Below are 21,462 nucleotides of genomic sequence, written 5' to 3'. Positions count from 1 at the left end.
GTTGGGTGAACAGATGATCAACTACTCATGAAAATTAACAAATTTCAATTGGATGGAGTCGAAAGAAATTGAGATCAGCCACCAAAAATTTCGTTAATGAGCTAGCCAAACTAACTTTGCTTTCTGCAAAAATTTCTTCATTACAAGATATGATTTCCAATTACTGTGACAAACAAAACAGACCTCAAAAGGATCAGTGCAGTTAAGTAGTCACAAATGTAGCTTGTTCCTGCCATGAACCCTTCAAGTTAGATTGCCACAGTTTCACTGAGCCATCACTCGCGGTTGTTGCCAAGGTCATTCCGCTCATGTCCCATTCCATTTGCCACACCTACTCAAGAAAAATCAACACATGATTTTCCAACAACCATATCCAACTTGTCTTACAAAAATGCTAAGGCAAAACAAAGTTACGCGAGGCACTCGAGTAATAAGTAGTTCCTACTTCTAGACACCTCAGCAAGATGCGATCATTTTAGCAAGACCCCAGCTTCTTCACCAATTTAACGATAATCCACGCAGTATTCTTACTTTATATAATAACTCCTAACCATTGACCAATTATAACAACATAGCCCCCCATTCACACTTGACACATAGATCTGAAGACAATAGACTGGGAGTGTCTACCTCGCCTTCATGACCAGAAAGAGATGCAACCTTTTCCACCGAGAGCCTTCCATCCACCTCAACATTCAGGCTAAGATGCCAGATTGAAATTCCTTTCTCAGTTGCCACAGCTATCACCTCATAAGGCCTGAAAAAGAATTTCATTGTATTTGCAGTGAAGAAGGCACCTTGTAGCTGATTCGGGATCTCAACAAATTCAATTTCTTCATATTCAGTTATCTACTACATAGATTATTATTCCACAGGACAGTCAAAATTGCCAAGATAATATGAATCACTCACATCCTGTCTAACATCATAGGGCAAACACTAACGCCAGAAAACCAACCACATATACCTTCCAATGTTAGGTGCCCATGCAACACCATAAACCCAATCACCCTTGTCGTCAGGCAAAGCCAACTCTGCTACTGGGAGCCACCTTTGATGGGCCTGATCATATTCCCACACCTGAAAATTAGAAAGGAAAGTGTAATATGTAATTTTACAGCAGCATCCTAAATCTCTTACTCATGTACATGAATTTCCACCAACATAAAGAATTTTTTTGGCACAATATCTTCATCCTAACGATCTAAGCCAACTTCAACACACATTAACAAGTGATAAATTCCTCCCGTATGAATAAACTGAATCCCATCAATATTAAGTAGGTAAAAAAAATTTCACCAAGACAAACATAGGGCTGTACTTCTGTAATGATGAGGGTTATCACAACTGGAAAGCAAAGGGACAAAAAGGAAGAGCCAGCCAGAGGACACTGAATCCCAAAGAAGTCACATATTTCAGAAGAGGCAGCCGCGCCAACGGTTGCAATGGATATCTAGGATAACCTTGGAATACCATTACAGGAGAAAATCAGTTATTGCAATAACGTCGTGTTCATCAGTAATACTAACTATCTTCATTCACATAATATTTACAGTATTTTACATTTAGAAATTAAATAATATTTTTTTCCAAAATCTAGCTGGATGAGAAGCTCAACATAGACAAATGGGAGCACAAACAAGTTCTATATTTAGAAATGCATCCGTGAGCATCTGACACAGCCGGTCACAAAGCAAGCATGCACAATGTGAAACCATGGATTCCATAGGAAACGCTACTAAAGCAAGCTGTACCTTTTGATGGTACACATAGGAATTGAATGAATAGAATGAAACCTGCCTTGGAGGAAGTAAGTTGCGGACTATCTGAACTAAAACCCAAGATAAAGCTTGATCCCTGGCCTTCACCTCTTAGTGGATTCCAAGAAATTGATGCTGATGAGCACAAGGCCTTCGAAGATGGGGAAACCAGATCGATAACATTCTGGAATTCGGCCTGAAAAAAAAAAAAAAAAAAAAAAAAAGGATTGAGGTTCTTGAACTATGAAACACATCCAACAAATGAGAGAAATGCCGACATCCATCAATTAAATGATTGCACTGAACTATGGAAAGACGGATGCAAATTTAAGCAACATTAATAAGAGTGAAGACCACATATGTCACCAGTGGGAGCATGCATCAGCACACAACATAGCCTCAACACACATCAGTTCAAATCCCAGTGACACGAGTGAAGTTAATAATACTAAAGAAAGAACGAAGTTGCTTTTTGACTGGAAAAGATAATACTGTACGTAGTGATATCACAAAGGATAAGCTATATTAAGTGTATTCCAGAAACAAACCCTCTTTCTATTTCCACTCTGTCCTGGAATAAATGTAATTTCACAGTTCACATTTTTTAGCAATAATTCTGACCTATTCTACCTTTATATATTACCCAAATCCAAAAACCCAGGCCAAAGATCCTCCTTGAAACTTTATAGCCTTTTGAGTCTAATTTCTGACCTATTATACCTTCATATATTACCTCATGAGATGCAATCAAGATATCTAAAAGAAGAAGCCGCCATAAGAACTGGCAAAACCTTGTCAAGTATTGAAAGGAAGAACCTCAAGGGAAAAAAATCTGATGGCCCAGAAAAGGGGAAAAAAGTTGGTTCCAACTGAGAGAACGCTTGATAGTAGATACAATCGACAGTATACCAACAGATGAGCTGCCAAGTGTCGTGTGTTAAGCACAATTAGATGACGTGATCACCTGAAGTTGCCAATTCTTCAGCTCCATGGGATTCATCAGTTCATAGACTTTCACATACCCATTCGAGGAAGCAACAACCTGTGAAATCATCAAACAACTGCTCATAATTCTCCCTTTCTTTTTTATTTTTCCCTTAGGTAGAACATATAATACCCATCTTTTCACCCAAAAAAAAAACATATAATACCCACCTGAATAGGTAGACAGTGTCAAAACTTGCAACTGAAAAATAGGAATTCCCATTGTAATAGCATAATGCACCAAATAACTAATTCTAGACGTCACACCAATAAAATTTCAGGCGATCCATAAAGTTAGACAACAACTCAAAAAATTAAAAGAAAATGAAATATGGCTCACCATTTTCAAACTTGAAGGAGAAACACCGAATTGGACATCCAACACCTTAGCTGAACCGCTTTTAAAGCGCTCACAAAGTTTCCACTGGAGGGGTACAGAATCTACACAAGATAAGGACGAGTGGTATTGAGGTTCTTTTGTAATCTTCACGAGATCATCGTCTCATCCTACTGTATCTAACCACCACACATGAGACTTTTGAATTCCATCAGGACGAAAGTGGTAACTAAGTTAAAAATACATTTAAGCCTACACAATTTTCACCTATCACAGACCAGAGCACATTGCTATTCCTTCCACCCTGCTGGTAAGTTAAAGAGAACAACAAAGCCCAGGGTTTACCTTCAACAAGCTCTTCCCATAACGAGAAAGTTCCATCCTCGCATACGCAAGCCACCGCGTCGCCATATTCTGGAGGAACCCAGACTATCTTCACAATACTCCCCTCATGCACCTACAGGGAAAAGTTCACGCTTTTGTTAACAGAAAGCACGTTCCCTATACATCATCAGCAATTCATTCTGGGATACACTATCCCCTGATGAAAGCCCACTTGTGAACTGCGAATCTGGTCTAATTTTTCGACCAAGTCGGAAGAGTCAACTCGAATTCAGCTAACAATTTGAGACAGACCCATTGTCCTCTAGCTTGAACATCACATTTTCCAGTCGCCAACAGAACTACAAGCAGCCTAGATTGCCGACTCGGCTGCTCCTTTATCAGTCAACACAAACTAAAAAGCCCAAGTTTTTTTCCTTCCAATCGCCTCGCATTGCTCGAAATGCTAAAATTCAGGGCCATCACCAAGCGACCCCAATCGACCCAGCGAGCAAATTCACTTCGCCCCACCATTTCTCTAGAATCGACGGCTCGCGCCGTCCAAATACAATCACTAGAACAAAAGACTAACAAAAGAAAAATGGGGGAAAACCTTGGTTCTGGAAGTGCAGGCGAAGGAGGAGGAAGCCGGGTGGCGCGAGTCGAAGACGGCGAGCGTCCCGTCGACGGAGCCGGAGGCCAGCCGGTCGCCGGAGTAGTTCCACGAGGTGCAGGTCGTGCCCTTGTCCAGCTTCAGCAGCGACTTCTCCATCGTCGCCCTCGATTGATATGAGCTGAGCCCGCCTGAACTAAAACCTCCGTCTAGTGTCTAGGGCTTTTGTCGGGTTTTTCTCTGGTGAATAATAACATCATAGTATATATCCTTAAAATTGTATTGCCTATTTTTCATTTTATCGCCTAATTTTTCTTGAAAAAAAAATATATTGGATTCTCACGTCATGGCCTTTATGTTCATGGAAGTCATTTTCGCTCAAATGTATGTCGGTAGTGTCTGGATTACCCGACTGGAGTGAAAATGGAAAATGAAATAAGAAAAACTCGAATCTTAGAAAAATTATTTTTAAGTCCAACTCGATTATAAAAAATATTGTTCATGAGCTACTCAAGTTCGAGTCATAAGTTATTTCAATTCAACTTGATTCTTTTTTAGCTTAAGTAACTAATGTACTCAATTGAGTTGATTGAATTTAAATAAAAGAAAATCTCGAATATTTCTATGACTCATTGTTTTGTTATTATGTATATATTTGAATTCTGCGATGATTGATATTTGCATTTTCTTTTTGCTAGTGACATCTATCACGTAACAAAAAGAGAAACAATATACTTAGCTTGCGAGCTATTTCGATAGAAAATTCCCTTTGGATGCGGTCTCATTAAATGGACATATTGAACTTTTGGTGCCTTTTTTCTATTTAAAAAGTAATAAATTGGAAAATTATTCAAAAACTTATAAATCTATCGTATGGCAACCAATTCAATTTGATTCTTGTAATTTTGTTAAACTTCCCTGTCATAATTTTAAACTTGAACCAATATCGTCTTTCAAATTAATGTAGTCTTGTCAGCATTATACGTTATAATCCAACTTAAAGTAGAACGCACCGAGTGGTGCTCCTTCGACTGCTAAGATAAGATCAACGGCCCTTGCCGACTTCTTGATGCTAGCAATTGATCCTCGCACTACCATCAGCGAGGGTAATCATCATCACGCAGCGGTGGAGCCACGACGCACCACTGCCATCGAGCGATGGGCATTTGCACTTCCCCAGTCCAATGCGAAGGTTCGTGGCCCTCTCCACGGTTGCTCTCGTCAAGACCTACGCTGTCGAAGGTCGGTTGCCACTCCTCTCTTGATCTCTCTCTCTCTCTCTCTCTCTCTGTTGTTGTTGTTTTTTTTTTTTTTTTTACTTTTTTGAAAAGAATTTGCTAATGTTATCGTACAAGTCAACAACCACATCAACAAGTGACAAATTTTAGATCCACTGGGCCGATCAATTATCAGTCAAATGTCAATAGGACCTCACTGTAGGATGAAATCAGCTGGAACCCAATTGAATAAAAACTGAAGCTTGAGGATCAAAGTGAGTGCCACGATAAGGAAGAAGAGGAAATAAAGAAGAGCCGGTTGTTACGAACGTGACGAAGGGCTATGACCGCTTATTGCCATGTCTGTCCCTCATCAAACTTGCCTCTCAAGAAAGCTGTCCAACCCTCTTTTCTTTCTGTCCTTAGTTTAGTATCGATGTATATACCAGGACGTCACTCATCCCCAAAAATAAAGGAGGAAAGAAAGAAAGAAGAAACAGTACGTTCACCAGGAAACTTAAGTCTAATTGCTGCGAAATTTCCCTTGGCATTTGCGTCAGTAGCCACCACCTAATTCGGAAGATCCGACGTTTGGATTTTTCCTAAACTGAAGTTAATCATGTACTCCCCCAAATACTAAACTTAGGCTGCAATAGAGAATGAACGAAAACATAGGAAAAAAAAAAAAACACGACATGTATATAGTAATCGGACGAGTGGGAAACAGAACGGAAGGGGACAAGACTTGATTAGGTAAAAGTCGTCGTCGTCCTCCATTGAATTGAAGCTTCGTACACCCCCTAAAGCTTCGGTTTGGTCAATTCCGCGAGGACTTTTCAACCTCGAAACCTTAGTGTACGACAAAAAAGGAAGACACGTCACCCCGAGCCAGCCGGAAACCAATTTCGGGCAGAGGCTTATCCAAACGAAGACGGAATTCTAAGGAACCCGTCCGCCGTGCGTGATCACCACGCGTAAAAATCATTCGCCGGCCATGCACGATCTCCTCCGTTTCGTCTGTTCAACGATCCCATCGTGTCATCATGCGATACGATGATGTCGACGCGTTGTTAATCCATCTCAAGCATTGGCAGTATTATAGTATCATCAATGGAGGTTTCCTAAATTCTAACCTCTTGTCTCCCCCTCAAAAGAGGAAAGGACGTGGTTTCATGACATGTCGCGAGTATGGAGCAAAAACTATACAAAATGATCATATGGATCTGCGATTATTTGGCGAAGAACTAAAACCTGACAATGACAACTGACGACTTTTATGCACAGACCTACTCGTGTCCCCCGGTTTTCAGGCGCAGGAGATGCCGATGGAACTGGGGGCGAACCTCTCCGACGCGGTCTTCCTCACGAACCGATCCATCTCCGGCGACAGCTTCCCGAGGTACTCCACCTCCGGGGCCTCCGGGATCGTGGTGAGCGCGCCGGACTTGTCGTACACGACGTAGAACCCGTCTTTCTCCCCGGCGACGCGGGAGTACCGATCGCCGGCGCCGAACGCCGCGGTCGGGCTCGGCTTCGGCTTGAAGACCGACCGCAGCAGCCTCTGGATCGACCGCGAGATCCCGGACCGCTTCTTCGCCGCCGCCGCCGGTCGCGGCTGCGGCTGCGGCTGCGGGAGAGGAGGAGCGGGGAGGGCGCGGCGGTCGGGGAGGTGGGGCATGGAGAGGGTGCGGGCGGAGATGGCGGAGCCGAGCTGGCGCTCGAAGGACTTGAGCTCGAAGGAGTCGTAGAGGGCGCTCCCGCAGTCCCACACCGCGGAGCTCGGCCGGTCGAGGCGCTTCTGCTTGGACGATTCCAGCGATTTCTCCATCTTCCCTGATCGATCCGTACTCCTTCCGTCGACTGGTTCGGCGTCCACAGAGAGGTATGATTGAAGGCGGCGTGTCAGAACAGGAGGCAGAAGGTTTTATAGAGAGAGAGAGAGAGAGATGGTTGGCGACGGATCAGACGCGTAGGAGGTAGCAGACGAAGACTGAAGAAGAAGGAGGAGAAGAAGGAGGAGGAGGAGGAAGAGGAGCCTTTTCAACCCTCACGTCCACCCCATGTCCCTCCACATTAACTCCTTCTTCCTTTTTCTTTTTTCCTTTTCTGCCCCTCACTCTCTCTCTCTCTTTCTCTTTCTCTGTCGGTCCTGGCAGTTTGGGTTGGCGCTGTGCATTTAGTGAGAGGCGGCTGAGGCAGAATTGTCTTTCTCATCTTTTTTGGTAATTTAATTTATTTTTTTCCACAAACGGCGTTATTATAATTACGATAATGGAATATTGAGCACGACCCGATTTTTTTTATATGTATGTTCTTTCCAGTTTAGTATGTCTATTTTCCATCCCCCTGCCGAAAAGAAAAAAAAAAAAAAAAAAGACAAAGGACCGTTTTAATTACTTTCAATTGATATATTATTGTCCTTCTCTTTTCTTTTCTTTTTTTCTCTTCAATTCATGATACGCTCGTTCCTCTGGAACCACAGAGGGTTGTCCGTTTGCCAGGTTGTCCTGGTTTGTTCCCGAAGAAGGACGTTGACACGCTCTCCCCAAATCAATGCCACTTGACTCGCCCCAAAGCCAATATATATATATATATATATATATATATGTGTGTGTGTGTGTGTGTGTCTCAAGTTTGAATTCGAAAATAATAATTTCATAATTCAAGTAGTTTCTCATTTTTAATAGATTTCATAATTAAATGGTTTTCTTAGTTTGAGAAGATTTCCTTAAAAAATATTTATTATTTTAGATATGATTCTTACACATACATAACAAGGGGATGTTATTTGTGAAGTGCATCGAAAAGGAGTTTCTACTTGTGAATTACACCCCATGGGACGCACAATTTGTGCATGATGTCCATAGGTGCTGGGTGCTTGGCAATGGGTTCAGCAAAATTTATTTGTAAATTATATCCAAGAAAGATTAGTATTTGTAGTCATGAAATATTGCGGTAAGATTTGTGAATTTATTCGTGAGATTAAGAGATTATTTTGCGAAGAATTTTGTGGCTAAACACTATGTGCATTATTAGACGTAATTGAGACTTGGAAATCACTAAGATTGTTTGAATGACTCAAGTATGGTTATAATCTCCGTGTATTACTTGATTTATAGTAAAATTCATTATTATTCACTTTGTGGATGTAACCACGTAAATCTAGTGTCTAATTTATTTTATTATTTTGTTTATTTTATTAATCGATCGCTTGTTTTCCGCAATACTTATTGTATCCATCCTTGATAGAAAAACCTTAAACCTATTTTAGTATTGATAGAAAAAATGACTAAAGTATTGAAACTCCTAAAACTCATTACAAAAGCATAATCAAGTGTTAAAACTTTCAAAATGTGCAATCAAATGATAAAATTTATCACAAAAATGCTATTGAATCCGAATCTTAACATTTTCCAATTGTCAAGTTGGAGGGAGTTAATAAAAGAACTCTATTGCACCAACTCGATAGGTTTTAAAATTTAATTGCATCATTTAAAAGTCTTATGACTCAATTGTATATTTATACTAAAGAAATAAAATTCTTTTTTTCACCGTGCGTATGCATTCGAAACGAATGTGCCCACGTAAATATTTAACTCTTTAGTCATGCACCCCTAATTAATCTCAACACGATGGTCTTAATATAATAAATTAATTAATGATTTATTTATGCAATTTTGGCTATTATGGGGTTGAAGCGGGTGTCTAATCATTTTCATCGGTACGAAGATGACACAGTCGTGGCAAGCGAGAAGCAAGACAGCAGCCTACTGCTGACTAGTCAAATTAAATAAAATCCGATGGAATGGGAACGCGGAAGGTTCGTTTGATTTTTGCTTTTGCTCTCGTTAAGCAAGCCTCTGTAGAGAAAGACCATTCAACCCCCCAACAAATATATATTCATATAAATTTAAAAATCTCCAGAATTAGTGGATTTTTATTTTGTTGACCCTACACACACGGATGGTACAGATGAATGGGTTCGTCCTTTGAGGGAAATATCATCTTCATGATCACAGTCAATGCAAGACATGTGTTTATAAAATAAAAGATTTCACCAAAAAAAAATTAGAAATGAGATACCCGTTTTTTAGGATAAAAAAGAATTGAGTTCAGGTTCGTTTCCCAGCACGACGAAATTTCAAATAATTTCATATTTGAGACGTAGCTGTTTTACAACATGAACATGGTACTTTGTGAAATTGGAAGTTATTGATTAATGGACATTATAATCATACAAAAAAATAAAAAAATAAAAAAAGACTACCGGTTTTCGAGGCAAATATCATTTAAGTACCAGAAGTCCTTGACAAAGACTTTTGATTATTTTATAATTCCTTTTTTCTTCGTGATTACTCTTAACAAATGTCCATGTGCTGTTCAACGTCTAATTTGGCATAAGACTAAGTTGTGTCCGGTCTTACGTAACTTTTTGACCTTGCCTTGCTTATGATTTTTCATTTTTACACTCAAAATATTGGGTAATTACCAATCCGATCCCAAACAAATCAATTCAGTCCTAAATTTATAAATTTTGCTAGTGCAATCCTAAACTTTTTGCAATTTCCAATTTTATTATTCCAGCCACTTGTCACCAAAATTACTAACGTTATTGACTTTTTCGGAAATGACGCTTTACACGGATCACCAAATCAAAGATTCCATTAGTGAGTGGCTAGAAGAACTATATTGAAATTTCTCACAAGATGTTTAAGATTTTATTTTTAGGACTGAATTGACACCCATACAATATAATTATGGGTGAATTTGTAATTTTTCCCCACTATTATTACTTTTTGTTAAAGAGTTAAAATTATTAAAGATCAATCCTATGAGATATTAATCGGTGTAGGGATTTATGTGTATGGATCAAACGTGTGATTTATATTTGATTCCTATACAACTCAGAGCAAATATCTTATATGTAAGTCATATACCAAGTACGGTTCATGTGACATCTGCTAGCCTGCCCATAAGATTAGTACAGTATTTCAATTTATCCGATCGACAAACTTAAATTTCCACTTCAAGAATTAGTCCGCATAGAAGTTGAAATGCATGGGCGGGAATCCCAATTTGCTCAACCATCAACTTTCTTGCTTGGATTAAGTTTAATTAGCATATGTTGAAAATGTCACATTTATCTTTGGAAGCATAAGAGAAAAGGCTTGTGTTTCATGCATACTTCTCACATATATTTCGAGTAGCCACAAAAATTAGCAATGTCCCCAGAATTCATGCATCCGAAATACTCAAATTGTCAGTTCGAGAAAAATGAAGTAATCTACTCTTGGTTGATGGTAGATATGTAACATTGGCTGGGAGTTCTAAATCGTGTTTTGGTAATTCATTTAACTAGTTGCCTGTTAGTTAAGTTACCGATTATCAAACGGTTTTAACGACTTGCATCGTCAATATCATAGTGCTCCGTTAAGTCTCTCTTTGTAAATAATTTTCTACTTATAACTAAATCTATGCGATGTAAATAAAAAGATAGTAATGGAATTACTAATCTACAAGGAATTCATAGTAGAAATAGTTATTTTGTTCGTAAGTTACTAATGTTACCCGGTACTTCTTGTAATGAAATTACAAATTTATGAGCAATTTATATAGTTATTTTGCAGTAGTTGTGACTCGCAACTACCGCAGTGATTGTGTCTTTGATGTATCACAGAAGACAGCTCGTTATGCTTAAATATTAGTGTTATAACCTCTCTCCATTTTTGGTTTTCTGTCCAAGTCCCGCTGCATGAAAACGATCAGATTTCTAATTTGAAACTTAAGCAATCGCTAGGTGAATGAGTGATGGAAAAGTCAAATGCTGAATAAACTAGATAAAACTTGGAAGAATTTCGGATATGACTTCGGCTTATTGATGAAGGTCGCGACGAGCACTGGACGGTCCGAACGAAGCATTTGTTTTACTCGATTAGTTTTCTCTTGGAAGCGTCTGATGGCGTCTGTCTAACCGTATAGATGAAAGGACCGATCAGACACCGAAACTACAACTACAGCCATAATGATTAATGATAGAGCGCAGGAAGGACGACTGGTGACAGCCTTACGCAAATCCCATGAATTGAGGAGGAATCATACCGCATGCTTTGCGCGCACTTCAAACTATTTCGACAAGTAACTTGTCCATGCCCCGCCGGCTGGTCCATTCATTATTCTGAATGGAAAAGAACGAAAGTCAAGTGGAAATTTTGTCATTACCTGTCAAGAACGTGATCTCCGTCTGTCTCGCTAATATTGGTCTTAAACATGCCTGAACGTTTCCATCTTCTTTGATGAGCTTGATAACCCTTTTCTTCAGCTGAATGCTGTCGGCATGCTTTTCATTCTCTCACATTCTTCCAATGGTAGTTAGGAACAATAAACCTTTTAGATTACGTTGTTCAAAGCCTTTTCTCTTGCTGGTAAGGATGTTGCCGAACATCAATTATCATTTTTAGGACGTCATTTTTGTACGATCCATGATTATAAGTAGTTGCTGTGAGGAAGAACCGGCTGAAAGGGGAATTGCTCGCTATGCGTTTGCTCATATAGCTGTGCCGATTTTAATGAAGTACGAAACAACCAGTCAAACCAGAAGGTGCTGTGCACGATGTCAGACACCATCGCCGGTTAGCATGTGTCTATATTGCAGAATCGATCAAGACCACATGTCTTTGAGAGATCAGAGGACAGAAAGAAATGCCTCTTTGTATGCTGAATTGAAGCTTGGAATATCAACTTGTCTACACTGGCACGAAGCAGAGGACGACTCTCGTATTCATGATTAATCGATCATCCCCTTGAATGTTCCTTTTTCGCCCCTTCAAAAAGTTCTTTCTCGCGTAACTATTAGGTGCAAGTACATCGGAACCGCAGAGTTTATTTTCCTGTACCCTAGTCTACCACGTTACTACTGAAGAGCTTGAACTGGTTGGCATCAAGAATTAACTTCCTTATAGAAGAAAATGTGCCCATTAGCCCTGCACCGGTGAAGACAATGATGATCGAGATGTTGATCAAGTAGGTTAAGGATGATTTCGTTGGCTTGAATGTGATGTTGTAGAGAACCATCGGAAGAACGAAATCTAGAGGAATGAAGCCAATGGCTCCCACAATGGCGTTGATGTCCCCGAAGAAGGGTAGCATGGCCGCCATGAACCCGCAAAACACCATGTACAAAGTCCGAAGAATTATCCTAGGAATGAGGTTGCGCGGGAGAATATTCCTCGCTTCACATCAGCTGATTGGCTTTCCATGATCTCGTATGCCACTTGAGAGTAGACCTGTTTCCATGCCCTTGGAGATCAGTTTAGAAATTCAAATCGAATGAGTACTCTACTACTACTGCTAGTTTGTTTACCAGGCCAATGGCGAAGAGCTGTAGGAGGACAAAAACCACGCCAAGGCCTAGAACCCAAGTCGGAGCTAAAGCAGGTCCGTTATCTGGCATTAGGCTTTTGAGTATATTTGAGTTCGATTTGTTGCCAAAAACCCAGTATCCAGACACAGCAGCAGAATAGAATGTGACAAAAATCACTGTATAACACATGAGAAGGCCTTTAACCATCTTCCCAGTCACAGGTGGAGCTAGAGTTGCCTGCAATGAAGCATAACAGTTCAGAGCAGAGTTCACGTTTCTAACAGCTGATGGATATGAACCTACGTTGCTAGGTAATACTAATCGTCAACATGTCTTTCTAGTACTCGATGATTCTTAGCCCGGAATTAGAACTTTCTAAGCAAGCATACTTACGGTGATTTTAAAAGATGAAACAGAAGTTGAGATTTACTTGTATTTCAGGCAGTATCCCGTTCCCAAAAATGGCAGCTATAATGGATATGGAAGTGAAAGCACTAAAAATCCTTGCTGACTCTGAAGATTCCAAGGAATAGTCTCTTGGAGGGGCATTCTTTGATAAACCTGCAAGATGTGGAAGTCAATTAGATGGCCACGATGGAAAAAGAATAGTATGCTTTAGGATTATTGCTGCCAATTATGTTATTTCTATGCCGAAAAGGTTACAGAATTCATTATTGCAAAAGCTAACTCTTGCCAGTACAAAATTCGACCTCCATGAAGAACAAAAATGACAAATTTTTAGGGGTTCAGAGTGAAATAGGAAATGTGAAAAGCTGTAAGACTAATTTCCAGTTTGGTCTTTGACATAAAACTGAAAATTCGACTGGCCACTGCTCTCTACAGAGAAGGCTGGATAGTCAAGTTCTAGTTTCTTCTCTCCACAAGAGCTCCGATAACAGACTTTCTAATTCGACCTCGAAGGAAGCATGCAAGTAAATGAAAGCTCCACAAGAATCCTCCAACACGCCATGAGACTGGCAGTGTCAGCTGAAGATGCCTAGAAATGCAGTTTCATGATTCAACAGTAACTTCTTGTACCCATCTCAGAAATCAATCTTCTTTCAGTTTTTTTTCACGGGTTAAACTGGTTCAAGTTAGAGGTTTTGTGATATCAAAAAGGTGTTCTATGTCCATAGATGACATTTATTCAATTACCAATCAAGCATCGATGTCACTAGTTTTTGTTTTGAGCGGCTAAGAAACATTTTATTAACAAGAAGCCGAAACGTATACAGTTCAATTAAAGCGCGAAAAACATGGATTTAATACCTGCATGAACACAAGCACCAACTACAAGGAAGGTGTATCCCAAGCTGAGAAACATTGAACCCAGATTAATGTGCCTGAGAGAGTGGAAGGTCGGGAGCTGGGAGATAACTATCATGACCACCGTCACCATTGCTATGAAGTGGTACAGTTTAAGGGACCCATTAGGAGAAAGGTTTGAGTACACGATCTTGTACAGTCCAAGCAGAAAAAAGAAAGTTGTATAAAAATAAATCCTTCTGTCTCCGAGTTGATACAAGAAAGGAAATAAATACAGCAGACAGTGAATACATCTAAATCAAGAAATGTTCCTGCATTAATTTGTTTTCCGGGAGACTCACGGAGAGCGGCATTTACGCCGATATATTGCTTACGGACATAGTTCAAAGTGCTTCAAAGTTTTAACTTGATTAGATTATCTTTCCTAAAGAACCATTTGCTGTCCTATTTGTTATGCGTACTTTAAACCGCCACAGGCTTCTTGAATGCTTCCGGGGAGTTCCAATTCCTATTGTGAAGCCAAGCTAATATACTTCGCCGACGCCGAGGGAAGAGTTAATGAATTCTTGAGTTAAAACTTCGAAATCTAAGATAGTCAATGAGAAATGTCGATCTAATTAGCTAGCTTATAAGTCATGCCCAGGGAAAATTACCAAAAAAATCTTAAACATATTTAATTGTGTCAATTCGGTTTTAAACTTATTTTTTTAGCCAATTGAATCCTAAACCTTTTACAATTGTACTAATTTAATCGATTCAGCCAAATTTGACTGACTAATGTTGACATGATCTCTAGTAGGTACCAACAAACAATTTTTTAATATTATTTTATTTTTTCCAATTTTTTTTCTCTCTTTTTTTTTTTCCCTCTCCTCCCTCCTTCTTTCAGTGACTCGCCAAGCCAAACCGAGGGCGAGCTCACCCCACTGTCGCCGGGCAAGGGCTGCCTAGCCATTGGGGAGGCAACCCCTCATCGATCCCCTCACCTCTAGCCAGTCACTAAAGGAGGGAAGGAGAAAAAAAAAAGGAAAAATGAAAATAAGAAAAGATTAAAAAATTAATAAAAAATTGGAAAAAAATAATATTAAAAATTATCCACTAACGGGCCAAATTTGACCGGATGAACTGAATTGACATAATTACAAAAATTAAGAACTTAATTGACCAAAAAATAAGTTTAAAATTAAATTGAAACAATTATAATAGGTTTAGTATTTTTTTGATAATTTTCCATAGGTAATGCCTAACGAAGCTAGTGCAAATCGCAAAAGCATCATGAAACTGCATCACACACTGAATTAGAAAGAAGACATACCTGAAGGCATTCTCCTGCCAGTAGAATAGCTCCGATTCCAATCCCGGTGTTGATGGCAGTTTGTATGAATATCACAAAATAAAACATCCATCCCGATCCTATAAAACAACATAAGCCAAGACCATAAAATTTGCACACATTAGAACGGTAGCGACTGCATCATTTTCGTAAGTAAAAAGAAACTTACCCACGAGAATTTTTATCCATATGGTAAAGGATCCATCATCCGAATGACTGAAAGACGCACTGAATTAACTTATCAAATTAGACCCAACTAAAATCTCTCTTGTCGACCCAAGAAGAAGAATCGACGGACTGGCCATTCTACCCATTATAGCCGTGGGCCTTGGGCCACCAAGCTCCAAGAAAATATGACGCAAGCATTACGAAATTATAAACCAAAATTACAAAAGGAACAGAGAAAAGAAAAGTAGCCGCCAACTACCAAAGTCCAGCCGCTGGCCAACGCGTGTACACAATCCGTGCGGGCGTTTTTAGTATTCACGGCTGATCATAACGCCGACCCGCATTCCAATGGTCGTCCATTTGCCAGCGCAGCCACCGAATGATAAAAAAATCCGAATGATTCTGTCTACCGCCCATTGCTAACGGTCCCATTTTTCCTTGTCCACGACGACCATTTTACCAGAATGTTTCCTCCATATGCCCGAAAAATAGAACCTACTTACACCATCCGCGAAACATCAATAATTATTTTCACTTGTTATGATTCACAGAATCTATATTAGAAATCTGAATATGGAGCAACGGTACGGTCACGATTTTCCAGATTTGGGATACGTGAGGAAAAAATAAACATGGAGATTCCCAGAATTTTTGAGAATCCAACTTATATCCTATAATTTAAATAAGATGAGTTAGATTCAGCTTGTAAAAAAAATTAAAATTTAGTAGACCCTGATTCCATTGCCATATATTGATTGGTGTAAAGACTTGCTAAAAATTAAACGAATAAGAAAGAAAACGTGATTTCAATATATCCAAAAAAAAAAAAAAAAATCTGTGAGTTCTAACTTCTTTAAATTTTTTGGATCTAGTTATGCTCTTTTTTGTTGGGGCCCTGGGGGGGACTTAAAGGATAACATTCACAAAGGAATAAGAAGATCAACTACTTTATCTCCAATCTTAAATACTGCATAAATTTAAAAAAAAATCATGAAAAAGGTCTCATCACATGGTAAATTTTATAAATTTTTCAAGTATTTTGAAATTTTCAGCGAAAAATGCGTGATGATTCGCTCATAATTCATTAATAGAAAAATAAAATAAAATGAATGGAGAGGAACTTTTGATAAACTGAAAAGCCTCTAGGAACGAATCTTAAAACCGAGATTGCGCCGTAAAGCGCGATCGGCATTATCGGTGAAAACACGCAAGAGGACCAACGCGTCGAGATTGTCGTCTTCTCGCGGCGGCCTCGGGACGAACCGGTCGAACTTATCCGGCGCGAACGGCGGCGGACGGATCGATGATGACGTGCAGGGGGAGATTAGGTAGGTAAAACTCACCTAGGACGTCGGCGGCGAGCTCGCGGAAGCGGATGTGGCGGCGGCCCTCCTTCTCGCACTGCTCCAGCACCTGCGACATGAGGGAGTAGGAGTAGAAGGTGACGACCCCCATGGCCGTGAGGCAGAGGCAGCCCAGCCCCCACCCCAGCCCCCGGAACGCGTACGGCAGCGTCAGTATCGTCGGCCCCACGATCGCCGTCGTCAGGTGGAACCCCGCGTGCCACCACTCCCCTGTCGACCCCAGCACGGAAGGCAAAATCGAGGCTTGAAGAAAAAGTCTCTCCTCGATCCGAAAAAGGAAACGAAAACGAACGAACGAACGAACGAACGAACAGGCGAGCAGCACTTCGCCGGCGTTGCATTCGACGGCCGCCGGAGTGGAGCGGTGGGTTTTTACCTTTGGACTCGAGGACGAAGGCGGCGCCGGCGTCGGCGTCGCGGCGGGGCGCGGGAGGGCTCGCCATTGGGTGAACTTCTGGTACGAAGGACCGAACCGGTCGAGGAGGAGGAGGGGGGAAAAAGTTATAAGCAAAGGAGCAGCAGAGCTTGATGCGCGTGACGTGGGGGCGTGCGCAGGTTAAGCGGCGTGCGCCCCCGGCGCGATTTAGAGGCCCCCGGAAGCTGGAGTTGAGGCTAGCGTGCGTTTGGTGCGAGAGAGCGAGAGGAATTTGTGCTCGGTGATATTTTTACTTTATTTTTAAAAAAAAATTATTTATTTTTTTAAAAAGAAGGAGAAATGGATCGAGACTGAGGAGATGGAGTCTCGATCTATTAAGAACGTGTTCACATATAATAATGATGATGATAATAATAATTATGATGGTGGGACGAAAGCTGTTTAATTTTATTTTATTTTATTTTCAAAAGTATTTGATAGGGTAGTAAGAGAGCGATTTGATATAAAGAAAGCCTTTCATTAATAATGATTCTCATTAATAATGACTTTATTTTATCTTTGATTTTATGCCTCCGGTCTGATCGGATCGCTATTAGACTTGGGAAAGAAAGGAAAAAAAAATAGGGTTTGACTTTTTATATCTCGAAAAGTGAAATTCGGTGGATTGGTTTGTTTAGGTAATTGGCGCATCGTTTGACTAATTATTTCGAAAGATACAAGTCACCAATTCTGGAAAAAATGCTTTTCAAATCATTTATTTATTTTTTAAATGGGAGAAATCTGAATGAGAATATTGCTCTTTTAGTTTTTATAAGAACGCAAGATAAAAATAAAGGTCGAATGTTTTTAAAACTTTCGATTTGAATGGAAGCATAGTTTCATTGTCAAGTGAAAGGGAAATTTTCTTACTGTGGAAGACGACACCACCGAACACCTGATCAAGATTTCTATTCAAGCTGAAAATTGTTATTTTCGCCAATAAGTTAAGTTTTTTTCTTTCTAGAAAACAGAAGACAATTTTCCTTCTGAGCTTCGGCATTAAAAATGCAGTTAAAAGGGGGAATTAATTTCATATATTGTTGACATCCAAAAAAGCGGCCAAGTTTCAATTATCATTGACAAGCAACGAACTTAATGGATAACAACAGAGTTTAATCAAAACAAAAGTCAGCAAAACAATGAATAATTTGAAGGGAATCAACAACTTGCCAATAATGTCCTCAATTGCGTTATTAACAAGAGCCTTCATTAGTCGGCGAGGTCATGAACACCAACATGTAACTATCAAGGTGATTGGATTGATGTACCCATCGCGATGATATAGTCAATGAAATCAGCAAACTCGAGTAATCGATAATAGAGTCAATGCAACCGTAGCCGTCAAGATAATATATATATTATATTTTCCTATAACCTCTCATTAGAGTAGGAAGTTGCTCGTGGATTTAAATTCAATTAGAATTTCGGTAACCACCGAGTGGTATGTGTTATAAGCACCCCAAGTGTCAATTATAGAACTCGACGTTTTCTTGAGTAAACTTATCTTTTATCTTTACTTTTTGTACGATTTACATTGCTAACAACGATTATTTTAGCACCGTATTTTAAATTCTTTACGCCATTTTATTCTGCTTATTGTAGGAAGCAAAGAGTGAGTTAATAATTGTCGTTGTTGCGGGCACGAAACCGGGAGGATGGAGTGGCGTGACTGGAGTGTTTGATTGCGTCCTGACTATGATAAAAGTCCTAAAGCTCACACGCACGAGCTTGGTGGTCGACATGCGCCAACACGAAACGACACGCACCTTGCCGGGTTAGGACGCGCTAACATGGAGGGAGACAGCTTTTCTATTTTTAACCGCGACATATACGAGGATGGAACGTGGGGACACCTCGCAGATTCCCCTTTTTTAAACGGAACGGGTGGAATTCTGGAAGAGGAAGGACGCAGCATTTTGGACGGCATATCCAATGGAACCCCACTTCCTCTTTTTTATGGCATGATCTCGTTTATCATAATATCCCCCACGAACTGATTCTCTTCGCTTTTTATCGTGTTAATCTGCTTCTTAAGTCGTGTCTCTGTCTGTTCCTTACCATGGAGAATAAAGGAAAAGGTCCGTTTCACCTTTTTTGAATGGTCCTTCTTGGACAGCTAGGGGAGACCTAACTTTCAGGTGTGGAGGTGTACATCGCTTGGTCCGTCCGGGTGCAGAAGGGAAAGGACGCGCAGTGACGACCACGATGGAACACCCTTTTTGGATTTCTCCAAGAAACGGTTCCGGATCAGAAGATCGGCGTCGTCACGCAATCGATACCATGGGACATTAGAAGTGATCCGTAGTCAGTATCTCGGTCGAACCAATTGAGTCTAGTGGAGCTCGATCTCAAGTAGTGCAATCAGATAAACCGCATGGTGGAATACAACTCCATTCCATTCCTTTTGCCAATACAACATCGTTTCTGTTTGACTTCAGAGAAGATGCTCTCTTTTGTACAATCAGACTAATTAATACCTTGACTGGGCAGTAATGGTCCGTGTACTACCTGAGCAAAATGGGAGAGCTGAAGAAGGAAGTAGAGCATATTCACAACCATTGCAACTGTAGGGAAACAGATTCCCAAAATAACAATTCGATACTCAAATACTGGAAAAATGAAAACGCAGAAAACGTGTCCAGAAAACATGTTACATCGATCAAAAAGTATATCACGTAGTCGGACATATCTTGAATTTGCATAAATTAAACACCATTGTCGCACTTTTATAAGAAATTCTTCGAAGCCCTGATTCCGTTCGTAAAGAGAACCATCCTGGGGAAAAATCTAATCAGATAACTTAATTGTTCAGATAAGGTAACCGCTCATATCCCCATTTTTTTTTATAATTCTTTATTTTACAATAATTGCACTCTTCTATGGGTCCTTCATTTACGGGCCGGGTTTTGGCCCAACATGGGCGGACAGACTTAAGTAGGTCCATCAAACGTATAAAAAAAACCATCAGCAATAAATCCAGACTGCAAACTCCTTCTGAGGAGCGTGCATCGCCCTGTTGCATGCGTTTACAACCTCACCAATTCTATCTATTAAAACTCGGGTTTTGCTACTCTGATTCAACTCGCATTCGCCACAATTTCCATTATCACATCGTTCCAAGTGTCGATAGGCCCAGGCAAGCACCAGTGCAAGCAGTCGTTCTGGACTTTGGCGTTCTGGTCCTTCGCAAATGGTTGAAACTCCCGGTAAGGACCCGGATGCCCATCGGGCCTCGTCAGCAAGAGTTTAGTGAAGTCGAGAAGCTTTAGATTCACGCCGTTTTTAGCAGCTATGGCGGCTGATGCCTTCTCATACTCGCTGAGTTCGATATCACGGAGAATTCGGTTCAGGTCCTTCAATTCGATCTCACCTTCTTTGACAGGAGCCGTTCTTCGACAGGTCCCACCGTTATGCCAGTCCCCATTCTCAAAATAATCTGGTGTGGATGTGCGAAAAAATATCAGACCTTTGTGCTTAGATTTTGCTATGAAGTTCACCACGTTATGCAGGGTCTTCCTGTAGGCAAACTCGAATCCCTTCTCGGAAATCTCTTCTTTCTTACAGTTATGGCAGCCCACGGCTCGGCCATTCTCATAGTATATTGCGGTCTTGAGAAACCACTTCCCCGTTGATATTATCATGTAATCCAAGTTTGGATACAAACTAGTCCAGTTTGTATAAAGCTTGTCCAGATGAAGTTCAACTGCCGATGTGGAGACGCCATTGAAGTCCTCGAAAATCGCTGCTTTTATGAGGAACGGAGTCCAGATGACTGAGATGTTGAAGTTGTAGGAGGGGTAAGTGCCACCCTCTCGATTTGTATTCTTCATCGTGGAAAACGTGTATTGGTTGTTCTATCTGAAAAATGTATTCACTGAGCTTAATAATAAACAACAAAATGGGTCCACGAATTTCAAACTGCATAACATTATAGTGAACAAAAGTCAGAGAACAGCGAACTTTCACTGATACACACCCCACATCAAGATGAAATATCTCAAAAGATAATCTTGCACACAAAGACAGCGCACTCAATAAGCTTGCCTGTCTCTGCTTTTGGGTGTTACCACACTCAATTCACATTATGCAGTCATGGATCGGGAACCAAGGACAAGCAAAGAATGATACTGATAATCTGCAAATCCCTAATCTATTCAGAAACATCTACTTATGGCACATTCTGAGGACAAACAGGTACTACCCTTTGCTCATCTGTTCCGCCCGCCCGTCCAACTAAAACCTTCAATTGTATGTAGTCACAATTTAAAGAAACTGAGAGGTCATTCCAAGATGAAATCATCCTACCAGATTAATTTTGAATAAA

At 40.3% G+C, this 21,462-nt stretch overlaps 4 protein-coding genes across 4 annotated transcripts; all 4 read right to left on the bottom strand.

Annotated features, from left to right (window-relative positions):
* Positions 1-55: 55 nt before the first annotated feature.
* On the bottom strand, positions 56-4,255 carry LOC104441642 (protein SEH1). Its single transcript, XM_010054806.2, has 8 exons — positions 4,016-4,255; positions 3,427-3,538; positions 3,085-3,185; positions 2,725-2,802; positions 1,801-1,956; positions 968-1,080; positions 631-757; positions 56-331 (listed from the first exon to the last, which is right to left on the bottom strand). Exons 1-8 carry the CDS (start codon positions 4,172-4,174, stop codon positions 203-205), a joined length of 975 nt encoding a protein of 324 aa, XP_010053108.2. The 5' UTR covers positions 4,175-4,255; the 3' UTR covers positions 56-202.
* Positions 4,256-5,981: 1,726 nt separating this feature from the next.
* On the bottom strand, positions 5,982-7,361 carry LOC104441641. Its single transcript, XM_010054804.3, has one exon. The coding sequence runs from the start codon at positions 7,058-7,060 to the stop codon at positions 6,539-6,541; it is 522 nt and encodes a 173-aa protein (XP_010053106.2). The 5' UTR covers positions 7,061-7,361; the 3' UTR covers positions 5,982-6,538.
* Positions 7,362-11,905: 4,544 nt separating this feature from the next.
* LOC104441640 (probable GABA transporter 2) lies at positions 11,906-17,349 on the bottom strand. Its single transcript, XM_010054803.3, is given in 8 exon segments — positions 11,906-12,446; positions 12,449-12,515; positions 12,593-12,829; positions 13,023-13,153; positions 13,862-14,048; positions 15,174-15,271; positions 16,703-16,933; positions 17,100-17,349. Coding segments are annotated over 8 exon segments (1,338 nt in total). The 5' UTR covers positions 17,167-17,349; the 3' UTR covers positions 11,906-12,126.
* Positions 17,350-19,994: 2,645 nt separating this feature from the next.
* LOC104443095 (protein trichome birefringence-like 24) lies at positions 19,995-21,203 on the bottom strand. Its single transcript, XM_039311272.1, is given in 2 exon segments — positions 19,995-20,938; positions 20,940-21,203. Coding segments are annotated over 2 exon segments (846 nt in total). The 5' UTR covers positions 21,063-21,203; the 3' UTR covers positions 19,995-20,215.
* Positions 21,204-21,462: the final 259 nt, after the last annotated feature.

The sequence above is a fragment of the Eucalyptus grandis genome, chromosome 4, assembly GCF_016545825.1.
Source record: "Eucalyptus grandis isolate ANBG69807.140 chromosome 4, ASM1654582v1, whole genome shotgun sequence".
Classification (NCBI taxonomy): domain Eukaryota; kingdom Viridiplantae; phylum Streptophyta; class Magnoliopsida; order Myrtales; family Myrtaceae; genus Eucalyptus; species Eucalyptus grandis.
The sequence above is the reverse complement of the archived record's forward strand: the minus strand, read 5'-3'. Positions and strand labels throughout refer to the sequence as shown.